This window comes from Ochlerotatus camptorhynchus, unplaced genomic scaffold (assembly GCF_037179485.1).
Source record: "Ochlerotatus camptorhynchus isolate MF236.1 unplaced genomic scaffold, CSIRO-AGI_Acam_v1.1 ptg000232l, whole genome shotgun sequence".
Classification (NCBI taxonomy): Eukaryota; Metazoa; Arthropoda; class Insecta; order Diptera; family Culicidae; genus Ochlerotatus; species Ochlerotatus camptorhynchus.
Genome location: NW_027040722.1, coordinates 2,552,944 through 2,578,883, shown reverse-complemented (window position 1 = coordinate 2,578,883; position 25,940 = coordinate 2,552,944). Strand labels below are relative to the sequence as shown.

At 38.7% G+C, this 25,940-nt stretch overlaps 3 protein-coding genes across 5 annotated transcripts in view; 2 read left to right on the top strand and 1 right to left on the bottom strand.

The window, feature by feature from the left end:
• The window catches only part of sbm (sobremesa), a 129,920-nt gene extending 115,989 nt beyond the window's left edge, over window positions 1–13,931 (top strand). For all 3 annotated transcript variants that reach the window (XM_065225678.1, XM_065225676.1, XM_065225679.1), the window contains one exon: window positions 11,007–13,931. In XM_065225678.1, coding sequence (XP_065081750.1) covers window positions 11,007–11,077 — 71 coding nt within the window. In that variant the 3' untranslated portion in view covers window positions 11,078–13,931. The remainder of the gene's footprint in view (window positions 1–11,006) is intronic.
• Window positions 13,456–14,666, bottom strand: LOC135704234 (uncharacterized protein C1orf131 homolog). Its single transcript, XM_065225710.1, has one exon. The coding sequence runs from the start codon at window positions 14,580–14,582 to the stop codon at window positions 13,989–13,991; it is 594 nt and encodes a 197-aa protein (XP_065081782.1). The 5' UTR covers window positions 14,583–14,666; the 3' UTR covers window positions 13,456–13,988.
• A 5,507-nt stretch (window positions 14,667–20,173) lies between these two features.
• Window positions 20,174–23,587, top strand: LOC135704147 (nucleolar complex protein 4 homolog A). Its single transcript, XM_065225584.1, has 5 exons — window positions 20,174–20,430; window positions 20,616–20,733; window positions 20,803–21,762; window positions 21,836–22,029; window positions 22,104–23,587. The coding sequence occupies exons 1-5, from the start codon at window positions 20,290–20,292 to the stop codon at window positions 22,224–22,226; spliced, it is 1,536 nt and encodes a 511-aa protein (XP_065081656.1). The 5' UTR covers window positions 20,174–20,289; the 3' UTR covers window positions 22,227–23,587.
• Window positions 23,588–25,940: the final 2,353 nt, after the last annotated feature.

Genomic DNA, 25,940 nt, shown 5'->3' with positions numbered 1-25,940 from the left:
ATGTAGCTAATTCTGGAAGTTGTCAGTTTTCCAAGGGAAAAGTTCATTTGCTTTTCTGACAACAAATTGTACATGAAATTACTTAAAATTCCAGAAAGTCCACATCTGTGCAGATTGTCTGACATAATTTCAATGGAAACTGAATCAAAAGCCCCCTTAATGTCCAAGAATACTGAAGCCAATTGCTGCTTGTGCGCAAAGATCAGTTGAATATCTGTGGAAAGCAGCGCTAGACAATCGTTTATTCCTTTACTCTTGCGGAACCCAAGCTGTGTATTTGATAGCAAGTTATTTGTTTCGACCCACTGATCGAGTCTCCGAAGGATTATTTTCTCCAACAATTTCCTAATGCACGAAAGCACCGCAATCGGACGGTATGAGTTATGGTCAGACGCTGGTTTGCCAGGTTTTCGAATGGCTATTACTTTGACCTGTCTCCATTCAGGTGGTATAATGTTGTTTTCTAGTAAGGAATTGAATAAGTCTAGAGCGGTTCCATATCATTAAAGCAACGAGTAATTTTCATCTTTTTTGATTTGCATGAAACCTTGCATACAAGTTTTTGGGGAAGAAAAACGCCGTTTCGCATACTTGGTTCGCCATTTTGAATCTAGCCTTACTTATGAGAAGGGCCTATGAAAAATGCACATGATATCTTCAAAAAATTGTATCTCGGAAACGGTTCGTCCGATTGGTTTGGTGTCTTGGGCGAAGTTTTAGACAATTGTTGGTGTTATATGGAGAAAATATGCACGGTAAAAAAAAAGTTTGGTATTTGTGTTTTGAACTAAAATATAAATTTTCCCTTTAAAGTGACATGTCAATAATTTTTTTATTATCCTTATGTTATAGCTGACTGAAAATGCTATCTAGTGCACAGTAGGTTGTTCTGGAGAAAAATAGGCTACGATGAAAAAAATCGTTTTTTAAAAAAATACAATTTTCAAAAAAGCTATTAAGAAAAGTCAAAAAAGTTTGTCACCCTAATTTTATGAAAGTAAATCAAATTTGCAAACAAAAAGTACCTCGGTAACATTTTTCTAAGATGCACCGTTTAGAAGATATTACTGATTTAATATTGTTTTTTTTTGATAACTTAATAAGTTTTGGCCCTTTTCGGATGTACTCCGTGTTTTTCCAGTTTTAAAAGTATTTTTTTCGGAAAGATTGGAAAATTTTGAGTTAAAATGACACTGACAGCTTAAAGATTCGAGTGAAATTCTCTGCCTTAAAAGTATTTTGAAAAACAAGTTACAAAATCCCACTATCAGGAACAATGATTTCTTCAAATGATTTTTGGTGCGTTGTGCTGAAAATGTGCATTCAACTCTTGCATATCGCCTAACAGTTTAATCCATTTAAACTGGATGTGTTTATACTGTGCATATTTTCTCTCTATTGCCGAACATCGCCACAGACATCAAACCGATGAGACAACTCGATTTCGAGATACACCTTTTTGAGAACTGCAAATGTAAGCTCCTCAATTAGCAAGATTCAAAAGAGCGAATTAAGCTTATTTTTCAGGGATGGTGATTGTGCGCAATAAAAAATAACATTATATGTTGGATATCATCAGTTTATTTTTATTCCTGTATTTTTATAAAATTATTGTTTACACAACTTTCTTAACAATATTGAATATTTTGGCATCATTGTCAGGACAGTTTGAATAAAGCTTTGCCTGTATTGTATTTTCTTATAGAGGAAGAAATGAGTGGAATTTTAGAGTTCCTTGAATTGTTTTTGCATTATTATATTAATTATTTAGCTGCAAAGACATATTTTCGTATTCTTCTGTAGTAGAATAACAAAATGACAACTTTGTAAGTTCTTCTTCTTTTCGTTTGTTTGCCCAATTAAACAACTCTCTTGCAGTCTTTATCGGGTGTTCGCGTTCTTTGGCTAAACTTGCTCTGGTAGCCATGCGTTTTATCGTACCTCCAATAGCATCGCATGGACCTTTTCCGTGCGATGTTGCGAAGAAATGCCATTCAGCGTCAATACCATACTTTGACTTAAATTTACAAAGGCTAGAAAAGTTTTTTCGGTTTTTATACTGTGAAGCAGCACCATCTGACATAAAATAATTTTTTTTTATGTATTTATTTTGATCAATTTGTAAAAAGTTTATCATTTTATCAATAAACAAATTGACAGCGACTGAATCATGTCTTAGTTCTTCAGAAATTATAATGAAGCTAAAATGTTTAATTTGCATATTTTCAGTATAATATATTACGAAAGGATGGATTGTGGCCTGTTGCACGTTCCAATGGTGTGATTGAACTTCATCCTGCAAAACGAAGCTGTAATTTTCAGAAAAGTCACAAATAGCTAAAAATTCACCATCTTGCAAGTTTTGTTTTGTAGTTTTCAAAAAATTGGATTGTTCGGTTTTTACAAAATCATGCGGAATCAAACTTTCTAATTTTGAGCTGAAAAATGAAACAAACTCATCGGTTTGCTTTACAATAGTTTCTAAATCACATCTGTCAGTGGTAGCCCATTGTTTGAATGAAAGCTTTTCAACAAAGTTTTCTTCCAGTTGTTTCAATAAACTGTCTTCTAAAACTGAGGTATCTGGGCAGTTTTTACATCTTCGTAGATGGCAATGAGTTGTCTTATTTTCGCAAAGTAATCTATTCGTTAATGTTTTTAGATCATTCAAGACATTGTATTTTTTTAAGCTATGTAGAATTAAATTGACATTTTCATGCGTAGTGCAAACGCAAACATTATGTGTTCCTGTGATAGTCAATAGTTTACATTGCCTTGGCCGGAGGCTTGCAAATGATGAAAACCCTATTTTTACATTGACGTACATTTCATTAAAGCGATTAAAAGCTTCTCTCAATGTCATCATTAACAATCTTTTCTGAACAGCTAATCTCTTATTTCCTGTCTTTACGCTAACAAAATCTCTTTGGCCTGGCATTGCACGGCTTATATCATCGTCCTCAAAAAAATTCAAAACCAGTTCTTTTGTTTCATTACTCAAAGCTTTTCCAGAGCTTGAACCTTGAGATGAATCAAATATATTATCTCTTTCCTTTCTTGCATCTGATGCCATATTTCTACTGGTTTTAAATTCGTCTACAATTTTTTGTACTGACCATGATTTTGGCAACAATGATAAAATTGATAGTTTTTCTTGCCTTGTGGCTGAATTTAAAAATTTAATTTTCATATTTTCTATGACTTCATCAAACTCGTTTGCTTTTTCTGTTTTAGCGTCTAATTTAAAAAGATTTCTTCGTACACCTTCGACGATTTCAGCGCACTTTTTTTCAGGATAGTGAACATTTTTAACCTTACCTAAATCTATAGGCGAAACACGAATAGCTGCTATTTCTCGGTTGAATATTTCGACGTCTACAGGCATCGTGAAGTCTTCATTTGATTTAATTGTGCTTAGCGTTGACTCAGATGGTATCATGACCAAACTTTCATAGCTTTGCGAATCAGGTACATCAGGTATGGTCTGAACAGTTGGCATCCTTGAGCCGCCGGCTACGCTTTGTTCCTCGTTTTGGGTGAGGTGAGCTCTTGAATCAATATGTAGACGGCAAGACGAACAAACACGAAAATCCTTGGTGTTCAGTGTGGATACCTTGGAAAATCCAATTGATTTTAGTTTTTGGATGATACCATCCGTGAGATATCGCAGCTCTTTCGAACACTGAATGTCTTTGAATGGGCGAATACATCTTATTTTACTCATTTTGTAATCTGTAACATAGAAAATTTTTTCCAATTGTTAGTTTTGTACGAAAATATCACAAAACATATAATTAAAATGTGTATTTAAAACTTACCTTTGCACCAAAACGTGTTACACTTTCCTTTACAATTATTATGTTATCAAACAACACTGGATCTCGTTCAAAAACACAGGATTATGAGCTGAAATTACTATAATCACTATGCTACTAGCAACCTTTCTGCATTTACTGTTTGGTTTTCCCTAGTAGATACTGGATGAATTCAGAACCTAGTCAGATATTATTATACAGCTCACGGGTAGAAATCATAGAATGCTGGGTAAAGACTGTTGGAAGATAGGTAGAGTTGAACGCTCAGGTATCGTCGAACCTACAGGTACGAGTTTGGAGAGTTGGAGCGAGGTAGATTTGCTGGCGTTCTTTTTATTTATTATTAAGGAACGGTCAACGACGGAGCTAGCCTCGTTATGGCCAGCGTGGCCATGGTGGACTAGTTCCAACAAAGACCATGTTTACAATCACCAACTGTACGTAGTACAGCTAACTGGTATCTGATTACCTGTATCTAATACTTGTTAGCACGTTTTCAGCACAACGCACCAAAAATCATTTGAAGAAATCATTGTTCCTGATAGTGGGATTTTGTAACTTGTTTTTCAAAATACTTTTAAGGCAGAGAATTTCACTCGAATCTTTAAGCTGTCAGTGTCATTTTAACTCAAAATTTTCCAATCTTTCCGAAAAAAATACTTTTAAAACTGGAAAAACACGGAGTACATCCGAAAAGGGCCAAAACTTATTAAGTTATCAAAAAAAAAAAACAATATTAAATCAGTAATATCTTCTAAACGGTGCATCTTAGAAAAATGTTACCGAAGTACTTTTTGTTTGCAAATTTGATGTACTTTCATAAAATTAGGGTGACAAACTTTTTTGACTTTTCTTAATAGCTTTTTTGAAAATTGTATTTTTTTAAAAAAACAATTTTTTTCATCGTAACCTATTTTTCTCCAGAACAACCTACTGTGCATTAGATAGCATTTTCAGTCAGCTATAACATAAGGATAATAAAAAAATTATTGACATGTCACTTTAAAGGGAAAATTTATATTTTAGTTCAAAACACAAATACCAAACTTTTTTTTTACCGTGCATATTTTCTCCATATAACACCAACAATTGTCTAAAACTTCGCCCAAGACACCAAACCAATCGGACGAACCGTTTCCGAGATACAATTTTTTGAAGATATCATGTGCATTTTTCATAGGCCCTTCTCATAAGTAAGGCTAGATTCAAAATGGCGAACCAAGTATGCAAAACGGCGTTTTTCTTCCCCAAAAACTTGTATGCAAGGTTTCATGCAAATCAAAAAATACAAAAAATAAAAACTGGAAAAATTTCCCACTTGTTCGTGGAACCGCTCTCTAGCAAGCGTCTTTTAGCGATATCTGGGAGATTTTTCAGAAGATTGAATTTAATCATATCGCTTCCCGGTGAGGAGTTGTTCGATGAAAGAAGAGCCATAGAGAATTCCAGCATTGCGAATGGTCTATCCAGAGAGCTGCCGCTCGGAGACGCTTCTCGAAAAATGTGATGTGCTGGAACTGAGTCCGGATAGACCTTTTTAGCGAAATCGAATATCCATCGGTTGGAGTATTCTTCATTAGAAGATGAGCGGTTACGCATGTTGCGAGTCACCCTCCACAAGGTGTTCATTGAGGTTTCTCTGCTCTCTCTCTATGCGAGGTTTGTTTTGTTTTTTTTTTCGGTCTGACGCTAAGAGAAAGAGGAGCCCCGTAACGTGGGTAGATCACCTTTTCGTGGTACGTTACGGGATGTAAGATCTACCACCGATTCCTAGTCCTGACTACTTCAAACTAGGGGAACAGGATTTTTCAGTAATCCAAGGAACACATCTTAGTCCTTGTTACTTTTAAAGCCTTGGTGATAGTGACAAGACTCGGCTTTTTCCACCGAGGATGATCTTGAAACAAGGAAAAAATGAGTTAGTTAGTCTTCATCTATGTGATTCCTAATCTTCTATTCGTTGTTCCCTAGTTTGAAGTGGTTAAGACTAGGGTTCTGATGCATGGTAATTATCGGTTTCATACCTTAATTTTGTTGCTAAGGAATACAATTTTGACTGACAAAGGGGCGCGCCTTTGGAGGGTGCCAATTTTCTGTCAAACGCGAACCAGCGCCTGATTGGTCGGGCAGAAATTGAAAGGATCGGACTGGACTTTGAATGACTCGAACTACAATTAATTAGTCTTTATTAGTTGGCAGTATAATTAAAACTAAAGAAATTGATTAGTTCTGTAAAGTCAAGGCATGCTGCATGCTCGACACTCGCACGTTGTCACTGTAAACCACATTGCTTCCAAAGTACTTCCAACCGTATTTGTGCTAGCGGTTTTGTCGGAAGCAGGGCGTCACAATATCAGCTTCAATCGACCAAATCGATGCGACGAAGAGACTGCTGGCTTTCTTTTTCTGTTAAAGTCGAACAGCTTCGGAGCATTCTAGAACCTCAGTCGGCGTGCACAAACAAATGTTCAATCGCTTGTCTCTCTTTCTCCCGTCGCTCAATTGGTCTTCCTTTCAAGCAACGGTGAAACGGATGAGAGAAAGAGCGCTCGACTTTGATAGTTTTCTCACTTTCAACACAGGTTTCATGACGTATATGACGGAAAATGAAATAACAGATTTAAAGCATTTCTCACGTGAAACCACGTGAAGATTACACGTAATATTTTTAATTTATCTTCCATCCATATATTTATCTAAAAAAAATGATCAAAAACGGGACATAACGCATTTTAAACAAATTGAAAGATCGGTGATAGAGTGTTCGTGAAAGGGGATTGAAGGTTCGTTTAACTAGAAAATCGACGTTAGTTACATTGAAAGCGATGAGCAAAGCAACGACGAGAAGTTCCACGGCCAGCGTTTCCTTCTAAGCGTGCTTCTTTTTCACTATCATTTCTTGCTGATAGTCTAGCTAGGCGTTATAGAAATGAAGCGTCGAACACGTATGTATGAGAGAAAAAAATACGAGTTCATTTTAGAGCTTCGAAAATGTAGAGCCCTGGTCGGAAGATCCGCAATCATTTTTTTTCCATGGGGCAGTCCTCATACTTGATAACACCTTTCGTCTTCTGGGCCTTTGAATCGTGGAACTTCGTGGAAATGTGTTTCGTGCGGTTACTGAACTTTTCGGAGTTCAGAATCTTCAAACAGCTTTGGTTGTCCTTGAATAGCATAACTTCTGTTTTCTCACCCAGGTCCTCCAATAGTCTCTGCAGCCAAACCGCTTCTCGAGATGCTTCAGAGAGAGCTACGAATTCTGCTGCTGCTGTGGTAGAGCGACACAAGTTTGCTTTGGATATGCCCATGCAATGGTTCCTCCGCAGTATTTGAATACATATTCACTATTAGACTTCCGATCGTGGCAACATTCTGAACAGAAGAATTACCACTGCTGCTCAGTCGAAGCCTCAGATTAATCATCCCCTTCAAGTAGCGAACCATTCGCTTCAGCTCGTTCCAGTCACGTTTGGTTGAACAACTCACTTTACGACTCAAGATCGAGATTGCCGCTGCCGGTGGAAACTAACGATTTTTAATTGGCTCACTACTTGACTTGCCTATTGGTCCCAAGCAAATCGACTAACGTATCCCATTCTAGTCGAAATTTTAGTACACGCTATTTCAAAACTACCCAAATTTGGGTAAAACCCACTCAGATCGGTCAAAACTGAACCTACCCAAAAATGGGTAAACTGTTTTGGGAGTGACAAGCTGGGTTACTTCCACTCACTCGCTATAAAAAAATGTTTTTCGGAATTATGAAATCATGAGATGGAATAAAGATAATTAGAATTTGTAAGCTACAAGAAGGGGTCGTGAAGTATGTGTTTGACACATCAAATCTGTCAATATTGCTTTAAGTGCGTCACAACCAGCGATTATACGACTCGTGAGCGCTCACTCTGAGTGAACGCTCACGAATCATAAGATCGCTGATTGTGACGCCCTGAAAGCAAAATTGACAGGTTTTATGAATCAAACACATAATTTACACCTTCTTCTTGTTACTTACAAGTCCAACAAATCATTATATCAAGCAATGATTGCATAATTCCGAAAAATATTTTTTTATAGCAAGTGAGTGGAAGCAACCCTGGTGACAAGTTGACAAATGAACAACGTCGATCGGATTCATGTCGATGTTCTTCATTTGTCAACTTGTCACTTCAAACTCATTTTACCCATTTTTGGGTAGGTTCAGTTTTGACTGATCTGGGTGGATTCTACCAAAATTTGGGTGGTTTTGAAATAGCGTGTACTACACTATGTTTGTTTTGATTCGCTATGAAAGTTTGACAGATAAAATGAGGGTTCGTAGATTTTCCCGAGGATTTTCATATGCTTCAAGGGATGCATCGATTAGTTTGGGACCGAAGAGAGTACCAGCATAGAGGTAACTCTAAGACCACTGGGTCCCGAAGAAAATCATTATTATTTTTGGCTCACTCAGTACCAGAACAACGGTCCCAAGCAGTCCCAAGCTATTTCACTCACCCCTGCATGTTCTGCATGAATCCACACACCCCTGATGTTATCTGTCAAACTTTCATAGCGAATCAAAACAAACATAGTGTAGTAATAGAATTTCAACTAGAATAGGGTACGTTAATCGTTTGCTTGGGACCAATAGGCTACTAAAGTGGTGAGCCAATTTAAAATCGTTAGTTTCGTATTGATTGTTGGTACCAGAGCTGAGCTAAAAAGCTGAGCACGTTTCTTCAGGACATTCTGATCTTAGAGTTACCTCTATGGCTGAACCACCGACAAACCGACATGAATGACAATACAAAGTATCATCAAATTTCTGATCAAAGCACAAAACTGACATCTGCGGCCGTGACCGCGAAAAATGGGTATCCTAGCCACGAACACGCATGCAAAATGTATGAGTTGGTTCGTGTCTAATCTATTCCGGGCTAATTATTTTTATCTAGATTGAAAATTTCTATGGTTTTGACAGATGGGATCGCTGCAGATTTGAATATGCCGTTATTTATTTATTTAATTAAATCTTCAACATAATGTTGTACAGATATTTTCTAGGCTAGGTGTCGAATTCTATGTCTGTAAGTAGACTTACTAATGTTAAAATCATATACATCAAACGTTTCATTAAACACACGGCATCACAAAGTCCACGGTTCGTTGAATCCATAGTTGGTCCGATGGGTAGGTTGCCACAGAAGCGTGTAACTACGTAGAACTCTTTGAGGAGCATTGATGTAGATTTGGCTCACAAGAGAGTTGCAATCCACGTCACCGTTAAGCAGTCCAAACACGAAGAGTCGCTGAAGTAGTTTCCTCCTTGCTGCCAACGTGTCCAGGTCAATCAGCCTGCACCGTTCTTCGTAAGGCGGCAAATTTACCGAATCGTTCCAGGGCAGAACACGTAAAGCGTATCTTACGATGTTTCGCTGAATGGCTTCGATTATGTTAGCTTGAATAGCGTGAAAGGGTGCCCACACAACAACAGCATACTCTAGAAGACTGCGGACGAGAGCACAGTATAGTGATTTCAGCGCGTAGATGTCGTGGAATGCGTTTGTGTTTCGTTTCAAGAAACCTAATGTGGCGAATGCTTTTGCAGTTATCATGGAGATGTGCTCATTGAATTTGAAATCTGAAATCTGAATCTGAAATCTGAATCTGAAATCTGAATCTGAAATCCTTAACTGAAGAAACGAAGAGCAAACTACTGAGTCCTATCCTATAGTCATGTCGTAAAGGCTCGCGTGAACGGCTAAAAGATATTGCGCAGCATTTTGCGACATTAACCTGCATACCGTTCAATGTACACTAGCGCAAAAGGGAATCAATATCCTTCTGGAGTGCGCAACAGTCAAGTCTTGACTTAATTGTACGAAAGATCTTTGAGTTATCGGCGAACATAAGTTTCGAAGAACACAGTCGACTACACAGATCGTTCACGAACAAGATGAAAATTAAAGGCCCCAAATGGCTACCTTGGGGAACACCAGAGGGTATCTCGAAACTAGGCGAATTAACACCGTTAATGCTCACATAGGCTGAGCGGTCAGTTAAGTAAGACTGTAGCCACTTCGTGGCCCAATAAGGTAATCCCATACACCTCATTTTGTCCACTGCAAGCACATGTGGAACCCTATCGAACACCTTACTGAATTCCACGTAGATCGCATCAACTTGTCGTCGTTTTTCAATGGAGTTGATCAGCGTGTTGACAAACACCATTAAGTTGGTTGTTGTAGAGCGTTTCCTCACGAAGCCGTGCTGATGTTCGGTAATTATTGGCCTAATGGATTCTCGATCAAGAGTTAAGTTTAAGTTTCATGTCGGTTTGCGGTGACAATACTTTTCATGCATGGATGCATGTATTATATTAAATGCATTTATTTTTTGATGTTACAATAAATACACCTCAAGTGATCTCCCCCTAGACCCAAGTTCTATTCGTGATATAGATTTACAGATCGTTTATATGGGATATCACGTAATATAAAACGTGATATCACCAACGAACCGACGTGACAGCTCATACAAGCTACTTACCCCATATTTAAAGTACGTTAAACACTACCGACATCTACTCATCCGATCGCGTCATAGCATGAGCAAGGACACGAACCCACGTATAATTTATATTGCCTTGGTTTGCGTGTCACCTCGTTTGACAAATCTGATCGCCCGTTTGAAAGTTCGAATCGCTCGTTTGACAATTCGAATTGTGGACAAACGAAATGCTTCTTTGGTATATCGGTTCGTCGGTGGTGATATACCGTGCCAGCACCATATTTGACGCGGTTTATCCATATTTGACGTGCCAACACCATATTTGACAAGATATTTTTAAAAGTTTTGTTACACTACATCCTTAGAGCACTAATATTTGCAACGTTAACATTTCAAAAATATTAATGGAAAATAGTCTCAAATGATCGAATGCGCCAATTTAGAAACCGCGTCGAATATGGTGCCTTCATGGTTGCTGCTATAAAACGAATCGCTCTATATATCACGTGATATCGAGCGTAATGAGATTGAGAACGGGGCATAAGTAGGCGAGTACCTCTGCACCAGAACAGCAGCATGCCATGGAGACGCATGGTTCATAGTAGTATACAGATGCATTGACAAAGAAGAGCAATCAAGTTCATCACGAACTTCGGTATAAAACTACCTAAATTAATCTCATTTTTCTTTCTTTTCCAGGCAACTTCACCCTCTTCTTCCAAATGCTGTTTGAGGTCGTTCCGACCACTTCGATGGCCATGTTTGATTGAACTGATTGCACCTATGGTAGGCAGCTTCGGAGCAGTTAAGGAGAACAGAGCTTGACACCAAAGAAAGAGAACAATGGACGGACAATTTGAGAGAATGCACTTAATCAATCCATGAATTATCAAACCCTTAAACACCCTACTATTCAACACTAATCAATCTATCGAACTGTGCAAGCAAAGTCATACTGTTACTAAAGAAAAGCTGTAATAATCTTACATTGCTTATGAGATGAGTAGAATGATAAATTTACAAGCCAAGCCCCATGGCTGGCGGTACACTTAAAGTGCACATAAATTTGAATAGCAATAACATTGTAAACTAGGGTCAGCCCCGAAGAATGTGCCAATCAGCAGAAAAGCGCAAAGTTTGCGGAACCATCCGGAAGGGAGTCGCGGAACAGTGCAAGCAAGAACATCGAATTACGTAATCGTTTTTTGTCCATGATCACATCCTAACATCCAAACCACGTGAAACACTGAAACAACAAAACAAGCAACAGTAAAGACACAAACACTGCTCAAAAACAAAAGATGAAAACCAAACAACAACCAAACCAAACCTGAAAACAGAATGAAATATTTTCATTTTTGTTTAATTTTTTGGAAACATATACGTATACAGGAGAAGAAACAAACGGTTCAGAAAATGCAGAGAGAGATATTGGACGCCATCTATCTACAAACGCGCGCGTGCACTGTGCATGCAAAAAAAAACAAAAGACTATTTTTGTAAGGGAAACGAACCCGCAAATCGGAGGAAAGACCAATCAATCAATCAGAATTTCTTTAAGGGAAAAGTTAACATCTTCGTTTAGGCAGATTTCTTTCTTTCTTACTTTCTGGGAAGATTAGCGAGGATGGAACGCATTCTGCTGTGCAGCAGTAGTCAGCTGTTTAATATCTTCTATGGTCTGTATACTATTTAGCGACGGAAAGTTTATCTCGCCCCTTAACCGGTGAGAGTGGTTAATGTTTTTACTCAGAAAAACAAGTGTGATATTATGGAACGAAAAGATAACTGAATTTGGACGATGATTGGAATAATCGATTTGGATTTGATTAGCATCTCACTCACATACTGCTTTAATTGTATGGCCATTCTCGTTTGAAACCGTGGACTTTCGGGACTATGAAAAAAAGGTAGAACAACTGAATTAGGTTTTTCAAATTGTTGAACTCCTCGCACCTTAATCGGTGTTGAGATTTCGTCATTGCAGTATTGTACAAATCCATACAAGAGAAGTTATACTGAATTTGAGTTGGCTTGGCTCTAACAATCCTGACCTTCTTTTTCGAACACCATCAGCGAACAAAAAGAATCATAAAGCGTTATCCTCACATATCGGTGTCAAACGAAAACTATTCCAGGAATTTCACAAGTCTGATACATTAGAAAGAGATAATATTGTAGGTTGTTCGGAAAATACCGGCTTCGTCAATACCAGCACCTATTATCGTCAGGGGCTTAATGAAAGTCCTTGAGCGCTGGGTTCTTGCGAGAGGATGCATCATGTTTCAAATTGAGCGCTCAATGACTAAAGTTACCCCTTGACGGTAATAGGTGAAAGAATTGACGGATACATAAAACACCCTCTCAACGTAATTCTATATTCAAATTTTAATTCAGAATGTTCTTAGGACTTCATGTGGAATGCAAGATGCAGTGGCTTCAATTTATACAGAGAAATTTCATTTCACTCCTAAAGAGAGGTCCAGAGAACTCTCAGAAGATTTCAAAAACAACTTCATAGCCCACAGGGCAAACAATTTACGTAAAAAAATAAAATACTTTAAAGTTCAAAAACCACATCTTCAGTAGTGAAACGGTTTCAGCGAGAAAGATTCATAAATGCCTAACTTTAAGACATTTTCAATTAGTAAATGCAATGATTCAAACGTAAAAAAAAATAAAAATATCCATGGAAATACTCAAAAAGTGAAGCTGCACGGATCATTCCCGAATGGTCGTTCCCCGAATGTTCTTGTATAGTTAAATATTTTAGCTGTGGTTTTGCCTGTATTTTTTTTTATAGTCATTAAAGGGTGGCAGGTAAAGGCCACAACATTATTTTTGGGGAACGACCATTGCCTCGCCAGCTTGGTGCAGGAGTTGGCGAGACCGAAATTGTTGGCAAATCAGACACAAACAAGTCACACTTGTTTGGCATCGCTTGAGGAATTTTAATCATCTCTACTAGTAGGGTAACTGATGAGTGAATTTAAAGGGAAACCATGAACACCCACGCTCGCTCTCACTGAGGGGCCCAAAGTGTTAGTTGTGAACTGTTGAGCTTTACAGGAAAAGAGATCTTACTGTTGTATATAGGATTTTATTTTATTTTTTTACTACATAATATCAACATGATAAACTTGTGTCGTTTGTTTGTAAAGTGAGCATATGGTTCGATCGGTACACTATGGAGCTATCATTCCGTACCGGCGGATCGTCTGAAAATTAGTTTAGCTGCTTATTTTTTTTATTTATTTTGCCCCAATTTTGTACTTGATTGCAGTTTAGTAGGCACTAGAAGCCAGAAATCGAAGGCAACTCTTTTTTGAGATTACATAATCGACAACTGAAACAGAGATTCGCTGTGAACATCCAAATTGAGCTAGTTTTGAGGCTCTATCGCTGGCAGATCAAAGATCTCGAAGACGAGAAGCGCCCCTTAAAAAAGTGATAGTTTAGTAAGGTAACCAATCTTATGCAGCTGGAAAGCGAAACGTACTTACTGATTTGGTAAAACAAAACCTAGAATGGTTCAAAACAGAAGACGATAAAGAGGATACCACAAATATTGAAACAAGTTTAAAGCAACCAATTTGGAATAAAGAGTAAATTATTTTACCAAACCAACAGATCATTTCTCACAATTAATAGATATCACAGCCAACATAATTCAACCTCCATTTATTTGCCCTTCCTCTTCTTCTTATCATCCATCTTCGGATTCACCACTCCGTAGTGCCTGGCTACGCTATTGGGATTGCTTGCCTTCTCCCGTACCCTCTGCTTCTGCTGCTGGTAGGACCTTGCCGCCCCGAAGCTCTGGCCCTTCTTGCGCCGACTAGTTCTATCATTTTCCTGTTTGTCCCGCTTTCGCTCCTCCAGAATCTCCTTATAATTGCGGTACTTATTCTTGGGCGGTTTTGCTCCCAACTTGATCGCCAAGGCCACTTTGGCTTCATGCTTCGTATTACTATCGAATCCCGATATGCCGAAATTGATCACCTCCTTCCTGGCACTGCTGATGTCGAACACCTTTGGATCATCCTTTCGCGCTTTCCGCTTACGCCTCCGGGCATCCGAGAAAATATCGTCAATGTCGTCCTCCTCGGCGTCCGGGTTTCCGTCACCCTCGGCCGGTTCCACCGGGGTCGGCTTGGCGATTTTCGGTTTATTTGCTCTCGCTTTCTTGGGTTCGAAAATGGTTACCTTGAATTCTTCATCCTGCGTCCGTTTCCGCAGCAATACGGCTTTGGTTTGAATGGGGATAAAATCCATCGTTTTTATTCATATATTGGCGTCTTTAAACTTTCACTCATTTACGTTTTATTAACCAAATTTGATTCATTGGAAGAATTTAAAGTGCACCATACTACAGAGCCATGCTCTCGAGCTCTATTATTATTATTATTATTATTGTTTTCAAATCCCCAACTGACAGATGTTAACAAAAAATATTAAAACAAAAAACTTGCATACAATATTGACAATACTGAAGGGCTGCTGTAGCCGATGAGGCGCAATGACATTTATGCGAGGGGTTTCTACCAAGCTTGTAAGCCCGCATAAGCGCAAACCATAAATTGACCTTACCGATAATGGTTATAAATTGTTTATAATCCCTGCTAAACTTCAACTGAAATGGTTATGGAACTTTACATGAACGTTTAATGATAAAGTTTTAACCTTAAGTATTATAGTTTTTTGGAAGTGGACCTTACAAATAATGGGTTGTTAAGAACCATTACCATTCCAAATTCTTGTTTTCTCCATACATTTTCGGAAAGAAAACTTTACTAAAACCTTTTAACTTATGGTTTAAGAACATTAATGGTAATGGTTATGGTAACCAGTAAGGTCCATGAATGGTTTTGTAACATCGATCAACTTTATGTGGAATATATCGCGAATTGGTTGCCTGTAAATTACTGATTACCAATTCACGATATATTTCACGTAAAGTTGAGTGATAATACAAAACCATTAATGGACCTTACTGACTACCATAACCATAACCATTAATGTTCTCAAACCATAAGTAAAAACGTTCTAATATAGTTCTCTTTCCGAAAATGTATGGAGAAAACAAGAATTTGGAATGGTAATGGTTCTTAACAACCCATTATTTGTAAGGTCCGCTTCCAAAAAACCATAACACATAAGGTTAAAACTTTATCACACAAACGTTCATGTAAGGTTCCATAACCATTTCAGTTGAAGTTTAGCAGGGATTATAAACAATTTATAACCATTATCGGTAAGGTCATGTGATGGTTCGCGTTTATGCGGGAGGTGATCGGTAATCCAAAATTACCACAAATTATTAAAATAATTAGTTAATTTTGAATTACTCAGTAATATCAATGTAATAAAAATAATTGTTGGTAATTCATGGGTAATTTCAGTAATGCCTACTGCTTGGAAAATAATTTGATAATTTTAAAGATTAAAAACAGTAATTTTAGTAATTCCATTAATATTTGAACTCTGGAATAATCATATTCTTTATTATTCTATGTAAATTTTATGATTTTAGCGAGGGGCGATTCACTTGTGTATTTTCGATTCAGGCCAACGTATTAATGAACGTATTGAAGTATTTTTTATCGAATAAACGTGTATTTTGTGTAATAATGTATTTTTTTGTATTTTTTTAATATATGTATTTTATTTGTATTAGAAAAATAAAAGTGTATTTTTATGCATTAATGTATTGAAAATCAGTTATAAGTGTATTCTGTCATTTCAGTGTTTATGTTTACCACTCGAACCGAGGATCAAACGGATCAAACTCACAATGTTGACGTTTTGTTTGACAAATGCACAACACACGCTAACTTTAAAATACCCACTGATGAGTAGAATTTCACCCATTTTAAAGAAAACAGGCTTAGCTCATTAACTCATTAGAAACTGTTCATTAACTACGTAGACAGTTTTTTGGGTTTCCCATCCCCCCTTATAACCCTGCGTAGACAATTGCCCAGACAAAATTTTTAAAATTTGTATGGGCCACGGATAATTGCTATCCCCCCCCCCCTAAATTGTCTACGTAGTTTATGAACAGCCCCTTACCTCGCTCATTACGCATTAATAAGCATCTGTTACGCAACTACTCAAAATGTTTTTTTTTAAATAAATAATTTAAGGCACTTTTCTTAAAATGGGCGAAATTCTACTCATTAATGCATTGTTTTGTGATTCGAGCTCGGATTAAAATACAAAATAATAAATTTACGCATTTTGTTCGAATTCAGCATTTTGATTGTACATATTTTCGATTTTTTCGTGCAAATGACGAATTATCGTATATTTTTATTATTCGTCGAATATTTTTGTATTTTTTTCCGAATTTTGTATTTTTTTGCATTTTTTTGAGTAATGACGAGTAATGATGAATTTTGGTGTATTTTTTTCATTAACGTATTTTCGATTCATTCTCGATAGCAGTGAATTGCCCCTCGGATTTTAGTTAATGGAAATCGAATTTATATAATAAAAAAACAAAAATCTAACAAAAAAAAATAGGGGCCACATTATGCAACCCTCGATGCACCCAAATCTAAGCGTTATGTCACGCTAAATTGAGGAAAAATTAACCCCCTCCCCCCTTACGTTAACTTTTTCCTATACCTAATGCATTGCTTACAAAATCATAACCCCCTCCCCCCTCCCCTTGCCATCACCCTTTAGCGCGATAATCGAGATTTGATTGCCAATTGGGTTCTTTAATTTTGAAAAATATATCGGTTTTTATACATCATCTGAAAGAGCTTCGTTTTCTGAGCACAGCGATATTTTTTTCGAACCCACACACTTTCATCTCGATTTTTAAATCAATATTTAAAGCAAAATAATAACATCACTTTTTGACACTAAACTGACAAACTGACAGCTCGCTCCCATACAAAGTGACACCGAGGGGCGCTAATAAGTTGATTTTTGCAAATGTAATCATTCTGATTTTAAATAGTTCCAGTGTACCAAAATAGATGAAATTTGGGTTTGGATTCCATTTCTAATGCAGATTACGAATATGCATTTACCTCAAAACCCTTAAAGAACCCAATTCATGATTACTTTTTCAAAGGGACGTATCAGCTTTTTAAACAATGCATTTGGTCGTCGATTTGGCGTAACTTGTAGCTCGCCTACACACAAAGAACAAATATTGTTTTAATAAAAATAATGCATTCTTAAATTGAAAGTTTCCCAAAATTCGTAATTTTAACTACGAAAATATTAAAAACCAAAGTAATGACTTAAAAGTGTTTCTTTTTGCTTCAACTTGTTAATGTTAAAAGTACGCTTTTTAAAAGAAAAGTTGTTAAACTGTCAAAAATACCTCTTCGTAGCGGCTTACTGGCAGCACTGAACTGAGCCGGCTCATTTGCAGTTTTTATGCCAATCTGACCGCTAGTGGAAATTAAATAATAAACCCCAAAAATCTCGCATTTTTGTTACCATTTCCAATGTTGGTCATGTTTCAATACAATACAAATTGTTATTGTTCCTGTTTACATTTAGGCATAGGTAAGTAACATTTTAATGAGATGTTTGTTATCCAAATCAATAAATTTTATTATATTCTTGTTCTACCCGATTTCAGGTTATGATACCTCTTCCATAAATTCCATTCGCCAAACGTTAATCCGGATCTCTTATCTAAATGTCGAGTCAGTCGTCAGGTTGAAGGGAGTTCTCCGGCCAGGATCGCGATCTACATAGTCCGCATAGCTGCTATTTGGTGGTTCGGATGACTACACCGCAACGGAATTTGTTTTCTCCCTATGCTACTTCTAGCCACCATCGGAGTTAAGCAAGCCATTTGAATGACAGAGAAAATGTAAAACCGCGAAGGCATCAACAAAATCGAGTATTAAATCAGCTATGAAAGGTTAGTATTTATGACTAGCGAATCCCGTACCAAATAGCTAAACGATGTTGTTCCTCCAGGTGAAATTATCCCAATAGACGAGATGAAAATCGCATCCGCGGTCGCGTCTTCAGTGTCCAGATCAAAGGACGGAGCTGTTTTAACACGCAAACAGCCCGGGTATGCCTCTCGGTATGCCTATAGCTAAACGTAATGTGGAAGCCGAACGGAAACCTTTCGCTATGTTCCAATAAAAATAAAAATAATATTGTTACGTTGAAAATGATTTTATTTGGATCTAAAATTTTTTTTTAAATTAAAATCAGCTCATTTCATTTTAACTATACCAAAGTTTCTTGACAAAAGCTTGTTTCGAAACAACAATAATCCACTTTTATTTCAACACTGTCATGCTTTTCATTTGACAGTAGTACAATTCATTTTGAAAGTTTAAACTTTTAAAAGTAGTGAGGTGAGTACTTTTGATTTGACAGCTTGCTGACTTTTGGTTTGAAAGCTAACCGCTTTCTACCAAAAAGAACCAACGCAAACTTTTAATTCTACCAACGGATTTTTTTAATTTTAGCAACGATTATTTTTTGTGTGTTATTGTTATTTTAGTGGTGGTTGGCGAATTTATTGATTAAAAAAAAATAACAGTGTACTTTAGAGTGTTGGCTTGACAGATCTACTTTATCGAATTTAAAAATAAATCGAAAAATAAAACATCGCCCCGGGAAGGGAAGGGGGTGGTATCATAGAGGTAACTCTAAGACTAGAAGGTCCCAAAATAATGTGCTCAACTTTTTGGCTCAGCTCTGGTACTTTCTTCGGTCCCAAGCTAATCGATTCACCCATCGAAACATAGGAAAAACCAATAACCCCTCATTTTATCTGTCAAACTTTCAAAGCGAATCAAAACAAACATTGAGTAGTACTAGAATTTCGACTAGAATGGGGTACGTTTATCGTTTGCTTGGGACCAATAGGCTAGTCAAGTAGTGAGCCAATTTAAAATCGTTACTTTCGTATTGATTGTTGGTGGTATGTCTGTTACGGGTGAGTCCTTTTTTTACTGGTTGTGGATTGAGATTCGATCTGGAACTTGTGAGAAATGGAGGCCAACTCCCCTGCACTCGATCTCTCTAGGTCACGTCTCCTTGGTGGTTGAGCGTCGTTGATAAGTTAATGCATTCTACTGGAGAGAATCGCCCATGAAATATGCTTCCACCTAAGAGTTCCTTCCTGACATCTTCAAGTGCTGGAATTTTTTATTATTATATTGTATGATTATTGACTGCACGAAAAAGGTCTGCATTAAGCGGGATTTAGATGAGGCAGGCGAGTTGAATTCAACTCAAACCGATCTGGTCGTAGGCGTTCAATTGACTTGGCAACGAATAGAGCAAGTCCGATATCGGTCAGATTTCTGGAAGTTCATTTCGCAGTTCAAGTGAGTTGAACGCTGAATTGAACCATCTTAACCCAGTTTTAGAGAGGTTCTAGGATAAGAGATGAGCGGACAATGAGCACAATGAAAACACACCAATATTTAATGTAACAACAATTTTTATTGTAATAGAGTTGTTCATTATTGTTCATGATCGAATCATGTTAACAATAAAATAAATGAAAAATACGATAAAAATCATTGTAACAACATTTTACTATGTACATTCATTGTACATCTAGGTAGCAGTTTTGCCGTTTCCGGAAGAGTACAACATTATAACAATCATTCTTATTGTCGACAATAAATATTAATGTAGCATTGTTTCCACTGAAAATTTCATTGTATTTTTTTTCCGGGCGAATCTGCATACTTTTTAAGCTTTTTCGATTTAATTTATCTTTGAGTGCAGAGAACCCCTTCAGAAACTCTAATCGTAGACAACCTTCGGGCAGTGAATCAACCTTACATGTCGCATCGAGCGACCCCTAGCACTCACTGTTTGCCTTTTTTCGACGTCAAAAATATTTTCGTTCCGTCAGTTTTGGTGTGGCGAAGCAGCAGCGAACAGCAACCACGACGAAAAGCTTGAGCTAGCGGTGGTGCGTGTTTTACACATCAGAGGAAAAAATACTGTGCATAAAAAGTAGTTATCAAAGATGTCGTCTCCTGCAAATTTCCAACCCCAACCATCGACGAATAAAACGCTCTCCAAGCAGCTGAAATCCAAAGCCAGCGAGTTCCTGGCTTCCCCGGAGAGCGCTTCCAACAATCTGCTGGAAATCATCACTTTTTTAAAGGTAGGCAGAGGGTTGATGAAATCCGCACATTATTTGCCTGTGCCACACAAAAGAAGCATCAGTTTCTCCATGATGCAAAATGGGGTGCGAAAATTTTTCACGAGTATTTTTTTCTTCGTTTAACTATTGTTGCTTCGGGGAAGTTGTTGGAATTTTTCTGGACATAAGTTATTTTTGTCTTCCAGGAGGGTAATGCACGGAAAAGTGCCGTCATACCCAGTTTGCTGTTGCTGGAGACCATTTTCTGCGAGCTGCTGAGACGCAATGAAATGCAAATCGTTGTTCAACCATTGAAACCAGTTGGTAAGTGGAGAGCTTAGTCACTTTTTCTTTACTGCGTAGGAGAACTGAAAAATATTCATCAATTTGCAGAAGAGTCGTCCGGATCGTCCCACAAACAATGGATGCAAGCTCAGTACAAAGAAACGTTCAGTGCCATATTGGAGTCGTTTGCCCACGAAAAATCCGCCGAGAGTACCCAAGCGCTGGCCACGGCCATGAAGCTTATCGTTACCGAAACGGAGAATCCACTGGAAGCCGGTTCCGGGTCGGTGCACTTTCCGTTGACCAAGCTGAGACAGGTTCTGCAAGCGATGTTGTCATCGGAACGGCTCAATACACACCTGGTCAACCGCTTCCTGGAATATTCGGCCCATCTGGATGTGATCTATTTCTGCTGGAAGATTCTGCCCTCGATAGCGCCAAAGGAATTCTGCCCCAGCGCGGTTTTCATTCAGAATTTTCTCAGCTTGGTAGGAGCTATTTGTTTCGGAAAAGAAGCCGTCGAGGAATCACCAAGCTTCCTCTGCATACAGATGCAGTTGGATTATCCGTACATTCGTAAGCACATCAACAAAACGTGGTCTTGCGTGATGAACTGGAAGCACGACGAAACGAGCCACAGGCAGTTGTTGATTCTTCTGCTGGAGAAAGTCCTCTCGCATTTGGACAAGCCGGTTTTGCTGACAGATTTTCTAATGGATTCCCTAGACGTCGGCGGTGCCATAAGTCTTCTTGCCCTGCAGGGCATCTTCGTGCTGATTCAGCAGTATAATCTCACCTATCCGAACATCTACGAGAAGCTGTACTCGATGTTCGAGCCGGAAATCTTCCATACCAAGTTCAAAGCTCGACTGTTCTATCTGGCGGATATCTTCCTCAGCTCTAGTCACCTTCCGGAGGGTCTGGTGGCGGCTTTCGTGAAACGGCTCGCTCGTCTAGCCCTGATTGCTCCGCCGCAGGATATTGTCATCATACTGCGTTTCATCGGCAATCTGTTCCTTCGGCATCCAGCCCTGAAGAGGCTGATTTTCCATCCCACGGGAGGTGAAAGTAAGTTTCCCGTTGCACTCTTGCTGGATGCCCGTTTTATCAATATTTGCTTTCTTTCGCTCTCGTATTACAGTCTCCCAAGATCCCTACGTCATGGACGAACGGGATCCGATCAAATCCAATGCCCTGGATAGTTCCCTGTGGGAAGTGGCGGCCCTGCAGTCCCATGTGTTGCCTTCGGTGGCGACAGCTGCCAAATTCATCTCCAATCCGTTCCCTTCCACCGAGTGGGACCTGGCGTCCGTGTTGGAAATTAATGAAAATGATGTAAGTATCCTTGGTTTGATTATTGCGTGTTTGGAATAATCGCTAAACAATAATATTAAAATTGATCCCCGCAGATCTTCGACAAAGAGATAGCCAAAAAGTCCAAAGAATATGCCTTAAACCTAGACAGACCAACTTCGATGTTCCTTTACTGCGGCGGCGAGCAGAAGACGTCGCAATGCTGGAAGCTGTATTGAGACAACCTCAACGGAGGTTGCAATTTTATGACTACCGAAGGAAGCAGCAGCAAAGTAGCAGGTAAGATTTCCATCCGTAATGCGATGGAAGAATCGACAAGAGAATTGGTTACAGAGAAGCCTTTTTGTACCGCACTATCGGGAAACTTTTTGTTATAAAATTGAATTTCAGTTAGATTTTACCTCCTACGAATAATAAATATCACGCCAACACATAAAACATTGTACTACACAGCTCGGTATTCACCTTACGGGATGTAAAACGAGAATATTATCTAACTTAGCATACTCATACTATTATAATAGACAAAGAGAAAACCCATCAAATGCAAGATAGTGTAGTGTAATAGCCACCATTCGCAATAGACTTAATGGTATAGAAATCAAGCAAACAACCGATACAGGATTATTATTATTCGAATAGTAGATATCAGATTTATGAAATTGTAAAACCTCTTGCTCTTAGTAATAATGCAGATCAGCCAGAAGAAAGAAAAACAAACCGACAGAACACACACACAAAATAAACGTTCCTATTAAATACACCGAAAGAGTGTTAGAAAGACAGAACAAGCCACTACCATCCATATATGTTTCATCATTATGCACCCTCGAAAATACAAATGCTTACCACTTACACAGCCTACCCTTAAATGTACGATAAATCTGATAGGTTCATGTTGTTTGTTTTATTAAATGTTATTTATTGTTTAATCGTAACCAAACAGACACACCACAACACAACAACACTCAAGTCACACAAATCTGAACAGGACAATGTGAATGGAACTGAGAAGCATCTTGGATTTTCGTTGTTTCAAAAATATCGAACAAGTGAAGAAGGCAACACGCTAAAATGGAAAATGTGATCCAAATTGTTTATCCCTGGCTCTCCAGAAATGGGATTCTTTGGGACAAAAAAATAACAAAGAAACTGATGGAAGTGAGTAAGGAAACAACCCGTAGGTATTAGATAAGTAGGATATTTTTAATGAAAACTCGGAACAGTGTAGGGAGAAAAACTTCCTCGATCAGCCGGCGCCATGATGGATACCCATGTACGTATAGCTACTACACACATACATAAACACACACACCCACACACAGACACTGCAGCTATTCGCATAACAGCTGTCCCATGTCCGTAGGAAATTCCATAGAACATGCGACAGTTTTGCGTATAGCGGCAGCACACAACTTGCAACATATACCTATGTTATAGATATGCAAAAACTTTCACAACAACAACAAAAAGCGGTGATGATAGGATATTTGAATTAAATAGATACGGTAAAGCGATGAGTGAAGGAGAAAGAAAGAGTAATACAATATAACGCAAAGTTCGGTTACTCTTCCCAAAACAGTGCATATGTACCTTTCTTGATTGTTCCGAAAGTTCCTTATCAAGACTGTTTCCCTGCAGCTTTTTTTTCGACTCTTATCACAAGTCAGTTGTCAAGAATTAACCACAACCAAGGGCTATTTTCCACAAAATAATAAAATTTACAATAATCGTAAAATACCAACTTTTTGAAAAAACATTTGATCAACCACTAGGCAGTTCGTGTCTTCCTGATCTAGTTCGCTGAAAACATCACCCTTCTAATGAATCAGGACCTGGAGATACAGAATAGACAGTACAGACTATTTGCATGCTCACTAGCAACGCCTAGTGGGAGAATTTTGAACTAATCTGACAACCACAAGGCAGTCCTTGTCTTCCTGATAAACTTTGCAGAAGACATCACCCTTCTAAATAATCAGTATCTAGAGATATAAAATAGACTGTAGAGAACATTTGCAAGCACATTAGCGCCGCCTAGTGATACAATTCCAAACTGATAAGTTCACCATCCAGCAGACCTTGTCATCTTATTCAACTTTAATGAAGACATCAGTCGGCTAAATCATGATCATGAGATACAACAGTAGTACAGAATATTTCCGCAATGATTTGAGACTCAGGCGAAATTGCTTCCGTAAACAAACACGTGAATGGCCAAGCTCAATCTCGTAAACAGACTATAATACCAAATGATAGAGAAATCATTCCTCTATCTCATAGTTTTAATAGTTTTAGAGATTGAACTTCTATTCGCAAGAAATCGGCGATTGACGCGTTTGTTTACAAATGCATTACGCCCAAATCTCAAACCGCTCTGGATTTGCATGCTCACTAGCACCACCTAGCGGGAGAATTCCAAACTAATATATGCACCAGCCAACAGCCCTTGTCCTCCTATTCAACTTTAATGAAGATATCTCTGCCCATAACCGCTAGTCAGTCCCATCTGTAAACAACTGGAAATGTGAAAACGGCGTTCAAAGTTCTCTCATTATACACTTTAGAGGGATAATTTTGAAAATAAACGTGCAATGCATAGAATGCATCTATGTTTTGTAAAAACAAATTGGATAAAATATCGCAATTTTTTTTTTTTTTTTCCTTTGATTTGTTTTCCGTCGATCTTGTTTTCCGTGCTGAGCACCAATGCTACCGACGCCAGGAAGGCAACTCCCACACCTGGATCCTACCTATCGACCCATCAACTCATGAACCGGGGACCAACGGCTTTACTTCCCATCCGAAGGAAGGCGTGATCAGAGATGTTATGCCTCAGAACATCCCGGCGGTGCCGACTGGGATTGAACCCAGGCCTTCTGGGGTGAGAGGTAATCACGCTTACCACTACACCACCGGCGCCGCTGACGCAAAATTTTTATTTTATTTATTTATCACCACCAGTCCGACCTTTGCTGCTTCGTGTTCCAGGCGGGTTTATAGTTCTGCCACCGTTCCAAATGTTCTTGCGATAATATCCATGTCGTCCGCAAAGCACACAAATTGACCGGATCTCGTGAAAATGAGATGTCCGTCACCTTGTCACAGTCCCCTGCGAGATTCGAATGAACTGGATAGTTCACCCGAAACCCTTACGCAGTTTTGCACACCGTCCATCGTTGCTTTGATCAGTCTGATCAGCTTCACAGGAAGGCCGTTCTCGTCCGTGATTTTCCATAGCTCTGTGCGGTCGATACTGTCGTATGCCGCCTTAAAGTCGATGAACAAATGATGCGTTGGGACCTGGTATTCACGGCATTTCTGGAGGATTTGCCGTACGGTGAAGATTTGGTCCGTTGTCGATCGGCGGTCAATGAAGCCGGCTTGATTACTTCCCACGAACTCGGTCATTTGAGGTGATAGACGACGGAAGATGATCTGGGATAGCACTTTGTAGGCGGCATTCAAAATGGTGATCGCTCTGAAGTTCTCAAATTCCAAATGGTCGCCTTTCTTGTGAATGGGGCAGATTACCCCCTCCTTCCACTCCTCCGGTAGCTGTTCTGTTTCCCAGATCCTGACTATCATCCGGTGCAGGCAGGTGGCCAACTTTTCTGGGCCCATCTTGATGAGTTCGGTTGCGATACCATCCCTACCAGCTGCTTTGTTGTTTTTGAGCTGCTGAATGGCATCCTTAACTTCCCTCAGCGTGGGAGTTGGGTCAGTTCCGTCCTCTGCTGCACTGACGTAGTCGTTTCCTCCATTGCGCTGGTCTCCCGTGCCTACGTTCTCCTCGCCATTCAGGTGCGCATCGAAGTGCTGCTTCTACCTTTCAATCACCTCACGTCCGTCCGTCAAAAGGCTCCAGTCCTTATCCTTGCACATTTCGGCTCGCGGCACGAAGCCGTTGCGGGATGCGTTGAGCTTCTGGT